At 38.3% G+C, this 6,920-nt stretch overlaps 1 protein-coding gene across 1 annotated transcript; it reads right to left on the bottom strand.

The window, feature by feature from the left end:
• Positions 1–3,638: 3,638 nt before the first annotated feature.
• On the bottom strand, positions 3,639–6,533 carry LOC140194668 (interleukin-8-like). The gene is made up of 4 exons (XM_072251923.1): positions 6,425–6,533; positions 5,833–5,962; positions 5,623–5,702; positions 3,639–4,672 (listed from the first exon to the last, which is right to left on the bottom strand). Exons 1-4 carry the CDS (start codon positions 6,483–6,485, stop codon positions 4,656–4,658), a joined length of 288 nt encoding a protein of 95 aa, XP_072108024.1. The 5' UTR covers positions 6,486–6,533; the 3' UTR covers positions 3,639–4,655.
• Between the last annotated feature and the right edge of the window lie 387 nt (positions 6,534–6,920).

Here is a 6,920-nt window from a genome sequence, read left to right as displayed (position 1 = left end):
TATTAGGTTTTGTACAGATTGCAGGAAGGTGAATGCTGTGACAAAAACTGATGCATATCCAATCCCTAGGGTAGATGATTGTGTGGATAAAGTTGGACAAGCCAACTTCCTTACAAAAATTCATTTGTTAAAAGGTTATTGGGGTGTTCCATTGACAGATAGAGGTCAAGAGATTTCAACATTTGTAACCCCATCTGGGTTATATGAATATAATGTTCTTCCATTTGGGATGAAGAATGCACCAAGTACTTTTCAGAGAATGATTAATAGTGTGATTCAGGGATTAAAAGATACAGATGCCTATATTGATGATTTAATTACAGGAAATAATACATGGAAAGCACATATTACTGCGGTGGAGAAACTATTTGAGAGACTTTCAAAAGCTAACTTAACTATTAACTTAGCTAAAAGTGAATTTGGTCATGCCACTGTGACTGTTAAGGAAAAGGGTTAAGGAAATCAAACTCCAATTTAGTAACAGAGTTTAATGTTACAGGAGTACAATATTTTGATCACACATATTAAAGGTAAAGATAATGTGATCGCTGACTGTCTATCTAGATGTTAAATGTACGATGAAAAATTTTTTTTATGGAGTGGTATTTTAACATTTGTAACACTCCTACTGTATATTAGTTTGTAAAGTGCTGAAAGATAAGACTGTATATATTGTGTATGTTGCAAATTTTATACCTTTGTATTTTTTTGTGTAAATTGTTAATTGTTAAAATTTTGTTCTTTAAGGGACCAAAATTTTTTTGGAGGGAGGTGTTACATACCTCAAGGAGATCTTGTGAGAATGATGTAATGGTCTTTTGGAGGTCACCTGATGTAGTTTTCCTGCCGATGTGAGGTCACGTGATAGTTTTCCAGCTAGAACGTTAGTGTATCTTTGTTTCTATTGTGTATTTGTTTTTATGACGCAGTTTCATTTTTAAAATGGAGTGTTACGTTCTGTTGCAAGGTACAATAGTGCTGGACTGGCAATTTTTGCCAGATGTGTTGATGTACCTTTTTCCAGCAGTATTGGAGAGTGAAGACTTCATCGAAGTACAGGATATGAAGGATTAAAATAAGTCAGGAATGTTCAGCAGTTTAATAAATGATTGACCTTATTGAGTCTTCATTGAAGAAGTAGCGACCTGCATCGAAGATCTCTTTTGCCAAAAGAGAAAGGAAGTTCATGCGGGATTTGCTCTCTAGAAACTAAGGTCAGTTGTTTTAAGCCGTTTATTTCCTGCATCGTGATTCCTTTGGACAGAACCTACAGGAAGTTGCGTCTATGAAGAAATCCTTCTCCAGAGAAGTCTCTCCCAATTGAATGTATAAATCTGCAGGACTTTCGAATTTACCATTTTGCGGACTGTATCTGACTGTACCGCTTTAAGAACTGTTTTCACATTTAACGCTTTAGGAATCAGTACCGATTGACGATTTGTTGAACAGCCGCATAGCGGTTAACTTCCGGTTAAGGTTTTTGGTTTTTTTTTATTGTTTATCCATGTTTAATAAATGTTTGGTTGTTTTTATATAACTTGTCTCGATTGATATTCATTGTTGCCAGTTATGTAACACTGTTCACTATATCAATGGTTCTTATCCTCTTGTACACTGCTATCAAGTCATCTCTCATCCTTCTCCAAAGAGAAAAATCCTAGCTCGCTCCACCCTTCCTCATCAAACATGATCTCTGATCCAGTCATCATCCCCTCTGCAGCCTCTCTAAAGCTTCCCCATCCTCAGTATAATGAGGAAATCAGAAATGAACTCTGACTTCATCAATTTGTTTAGTCATTTCCTTGAAGAATTCAGTCAAGCTTGTGAGACATTACCTGTCCTTCACAAACCCATGCTGGCATTTCCTAATGAAGTCTATGTTGTTCCCAAATGTAAATCCTGTCTCTAAGACTCCTCTCCAGTTATTTTCCCACCACTGATCTAAGATTCACTGGTCTAAAATTCCAACAGTTATGCTTTAACAAAGGAAAAAACATTTATCGCCCTCCAATCTTCTGGTACTACTCTTGTGACCAGTGAGGATGCAAGGATCATCACTAAAGGTGCAGCAACCTCCTCTCTTGCTCTTTTAGTAACCAGGGGTAAATCTCGTTCAGTCCCAGGGCCTCATCTATCCTAATGTTTCTCAAGAGTTCTAAACATCCTCTTTCTTAATGTCAACATGTCGCAGCATATTGGCCTGTTCTGTGATAACCTCACATTTGTGAAGGTCCCTCCCACTGGTGAATAGTGAAACAAAGTATTCATTGAGGTCTTCCCTTGCCTCCTTCAGGTTCATGTTATCCCTTAAAATTATGCCTGTTATGACATGGATCCAACCACGTCAATCTCTGAGGTGTATATGTTCTAACTCTCCAGAAATTCAGCAGCTGGCATGGTCTCTTTAAATATTCAGACCCACTCCACTAATTGACAGCCACATTTTGGTGACAGGATTTTTATATTTAAAGTGCACTTGAACCAAGGTTCAGAGCTCAATCGTCAGCTGTACTTTGGATTCTTGTTGAGCATCCAGTTTAGAACCCCGTCTGCAGCTCAGTCTCGAATCATGTCTCGATTCCAGTCTCGGATATTCCAACATCGGGTCCTAACCATTCTCACTTAGGTCTATGGTCACACCCTATTTTCTTAATTCTATGTATCCCGTAACGGGTTAGAGAACCAGCAGAAATGGAAAAACACCTGGGGTCTGGTATTGCTATTTACTAAAGCTCGTTTATTAGTAACTATACAATACAGTAATAAAAATTCAGGTATATCAGACAGGTTAGCAATGATTATATATAAGTGTGGAAATAGTAGACCCAAGCTTCTTCGAGCTTAGGAGGCAATTGGATACAGTCTTACAATAATAGGTAGAGTTCAGATCGTATTATTGAGTTGAGTAGTGTTGGAGAAAGAGGTGTTTAGTTCTCCAGGTAAGCTGATGCCATCGATCTTCTGCTGTCCTCCGAAATCCTTCAGATGTCACCAAAAGTGACCACAACAAGGGGACCGTCTTCTGTTATCAACCCAGTTGAGGGTTGGACATACTAATAATTTCCCACCAGTCACTCCCTTTTCGACACTGCGAGAGCCACTGATTGATTCTCCTGATCAATCCTCCAAAAACCCCACCTTTCTGTGGGCACAACAAAGCTCATCCAGTGTCCAAAGCCATGTGTGTGTCTAACAACCAGCTGACCTTGTATTTATCTCTGCATGCTGAACACCAACTGTCCATCACAGAATGCCGCCCTCAGTTACCATGACGGCTCACGAGCTGTTTGTTGCTCTCTCTCTCTCTCTGTCAGTCACACACACACTCTCTCTCTCTTTAAAGGTACAGTGCATACGGGATAATTCAGGATCCTGTCACAAGTCACACAAGACATTGGATTTAAACAGACTCTCTAAAAATCAGACTCTCTAAAGATCCCACTGACATTGTGTAGATTTGGCACTGAACCCATTGCTCTTTAGTTAGTTCATTTATTAAATGGAGACACACAGGACTATATACTGAAGATTCAAAAGCACTGACAGCAAATTCTTCATGAAAATATAATTTATTTTAACTTCTCAAATACATTTGTGGAATGCTCAAAAATTCATTCACATATGTCATATGTCCAGATTACATGGATGACAAACAGAATCCAATCCAATAAAAGTTCCTTCAAGGGAAAATATTTCTATCACCATATTACCATAAGACCATAAGGTCTATATGGTGATAGAAATATTTCACCCTAAGGACTTATACTGACTCTATAGACTTTATTCTCATTTAAAAGTCTCATTTCTTGCAGTGATTATCAGTCTATTAGCAGCAATACCTTCTAAAATGTAGGTATTTCACATAAAAATTACATCTGTGGAGCATTTACTTCAACACATTTTGGATGGATCCTAAAATCTGACACTGTGACCAGTGTTGCAGTAAAATGGCATAAAGTTATTTTCAAGCATTTGTTCTAGTATTTCAACATAAGAATGTTTTGCTCAAATTAGAACAAACACATTTGGTCAAAAGTATTTCCATCTAGTATATCACTGATTCTGAACAGCATTTAAGCAGGAAAGGGGAAGGTGAAGCATTGAAATAAGAAAGGGGAAGGTAGGAGTGGGAGTTTTTGTGAACAATCCCATGGGTCCTCCTGCTTTAATTTCAGGTATGAGAGAGAGCACAGTCCACCACCCCATTGCTGGCTTCCCTTGTGGCCTGAGATCATTTTAACACTGTTGTCTTGGAAATTAATCAACAGAGTTATTTTTTCTTCACCATCATCTCCCAACCTCACAGCTAAAATTAAGTCTTAGCAAATGACTTCAGACTCATTTACACTTTTCTACAGGTTTACAGATCACAGAATTTACTTTAATTACCATAAATGACACAAGAAACATTGGATTTGCACAAAGCTTAACACAAACATCAGATGGAATCATCAAATGTTAACAGATAGCATGGCAGGGTATAAGCATGTCCCGTGACAGGGAGGAACAGCAAGATCACTCTCAAAAGACAATGAAGAGGAGACACTGGATGGTGATATCACAGAGTCAACACCCAGGGCTGAGCTTCCATCATTCCCCATCGGATAATCCAGAGATGGAATTGATTCCCTCATTTTACAGCTTCAGTTTTTTGATTAGTGTTGTTTCCCACCTGTAAAATAATTGAATAAATTGTATCATTACCCACAGTAATTCTATCATTACCCACATATAGCGTCTAAAGCAACAAAATTAAAAGAATTTTCAAACTGACTTTCCACAAAAAGATGCCTTGGAAACTTGTTCACACCTCATTGATATCGCAAAAGGCATTAACCAAAATGCATCATATTCTGTTCAAGTTCATTCCTAAATTTGCCCAGAGATACACTGTGCAAGCATATAGCAAGGCGTTAGCTTTTGTACCAAGGTAATGGCACCAATAACTATCTTGGGATTAACATTACTATTGTACCTGGCATCAACAGTTCATTATCTACTATATTGATCTGAGTTGAGTCACCTGTAAACACACATTTTTCATCCTAGCAAGGCAAAAATCTAGAGCAGGGATTTGCAACCTATCTTATACCATGGACCAATATCATTAAGCCAGGGATCCGTGGACCCCATATTGGGAACCCCTGTACTAGAGAGTAAACACTATCTGTAGCTCCAACAGCAAGATGCTGGAGACCACCAGAACAAAGCATTATCTGTAACTGGCACCGCAATGGCTTATCCCCTCAACCATTCCTAATCTATGGCTGCAACCTATGGGAAAATCAGTATTTAATATTTTATACCAAACATCTCTGGTTAAAATAAAAATCATTCTTCATTCATTGATTTCAGCTGGGATGTAAAAGGTATGATAATTGGTACCAGCCATCGCTTCTTCAATCGATAGCTTTATAGTGACGCAATCTCTACTTCCTTGTCCCTACCACAATTGTGAGAGGCTCAGCTCTCTCAGCAAACATGGTGAAAGAGTTTGCTGTCATTCCAGGTTACGGAATGTCCTCCACTATGAAGGGCCAGACTCACACAGCAAAAATAATTCACTACATCTACGTTCCTTGACAGGTAAAGTCTGAATCTTGGCAAATGCCACACACTGACCTTTCATGGCTATTATAAGAGCCTGCCACCACTTGGCATCAGGATCCACACACACCTTCTTCTCATTTTTCAGGGTTACTCTGTGAAAACAAAGTGTCATTCAAATTTAATTTACAGAAATAGTATGTCTCCTCTTAAAGTGCACAATTTATTAAATAAACATCATCGAAAGAATAAAGTTAAAGGTGATAGTCTGACTCATTTACTCACATTATCTCTGCATTCGCACAGTGGGATCCTTTGGGAATGTATTTCAAGCTCCTGATGGACGTCGGATGAATAACATCAAAGCTGGTCTGAATGCAGTGGCACCGTCCTTGTGCTCCTGGGATCGGAACACCTGAGGAAAGATTATATTCACTCAGATTTCATTGTTGCTTCAAGGAGAACAAAGCCTGTAAAACTTACTGATACTCCTCTAGTGTTTTTGTTTCATCAAAGCATCACCAGACAGGAGCTTGCACATCCCACTCGCAAATATTGCAAAAACTTTCATTAATATGAAATATTTCTCCTGAAACTAATTAGAAGCTTAAATAAAAAGACTAAAGAACAGCTTTGGCACAAAAGCAATACAACTACTGGTTGACCATAGTTCACTAATGAATTTCTTTCTAACTCTGCAGTCTAGTTGCATGAATTATTCTGATATAAATCTAATGCAGATAGGATTTACAGTTTAAATATTCTTCACTTAAATTACTTTCTACATTGTTGACAGAACATGAACCACAAAATATGAGCTTCGCTTGTACAACAGTTTAATTAAGAAAATAACATAAATTTAGACATTTCAACATACCCTGTGCAGCAATGGCACACAGAAGGAGGATGAGGATGGTTACAGTGGCTGTTCTGTCCATCTTCCACCTGGTACTGCAGACGGATCTTCTGTTCAATGCAGCTGTTCTCTGCTGAATCGCCTTACACTCAGACATCCAGTGAGCTCCTATTTATGGGAATTCTCTTCTCTCATTTGCATAATCTCTTGCAGGGAATTCTGCCAAACACTGACGTCCTGAAGTAGGGAATTTCCTTGGTCCAAATTCAGATCTACTTTCACTTCTGTACCTTACATTTCAGCATATGTGTGGTTTAGAACTGCAGTTAGATTATCTATCAATATAGATGTTGATTCTGTTATGCACAATATGAAAAATGTATAATTCACTTTTTGCACAGTAAGTGGTGTAAAATGAACCAACCGTTTCCTTCCATGCTCCAAAAATCCGGCTTTACTTCTCACAGGCTTGGAAATTCTGCAGATCAGGAGAATATACTGACCACAAAATGGAATT

This window comes from Mobula birostris, chromosome 3, assembly GCF_030028105.1.
Source record: "Mobula birostris isolate sMobBir1 chromosome 3, sMobBir1.hap1, whole genome shotgun sequence".
Taxonomy (NCBI): domain Eukaryota; kingdom Metazoa; phylum Chordata; class Chondrichthyes; order Myliobatiformes; family Myliobatidae; genus Mobula; species Mobula birostris.
The sequence above is the reverse complement of the archived record's forward strand: the minus strand, read 5'-3'. Positions and strand labels throughout refer to the sequence as shown.

Excerpts from the sequence above, each read along its gene's own strand:
- LOC140194668 (XM_072251923.1), bottom strand. The coding sequence starts at position 6,485 with ATGGACAGAACAGCCACTGTAACCATCCTCATCCTCCTTCTGTGTGCC. Across the intron at positions 5,963-6,424 it reads GTGTGCCATTGCTGCACAGG|GTGTTCCGATCCCAGGAGCA; the intron begins GTATGTTGAAAT and ends ATCTTTCCTCAG. Across the intron at positions 5,703-5,832 it reads TGTGCGAATGCAGAGATAAT|AGTAACCCTGAAAAATGAGA; the intron begins GTGAGTAAATGA and ends TTGTTTTCACAG.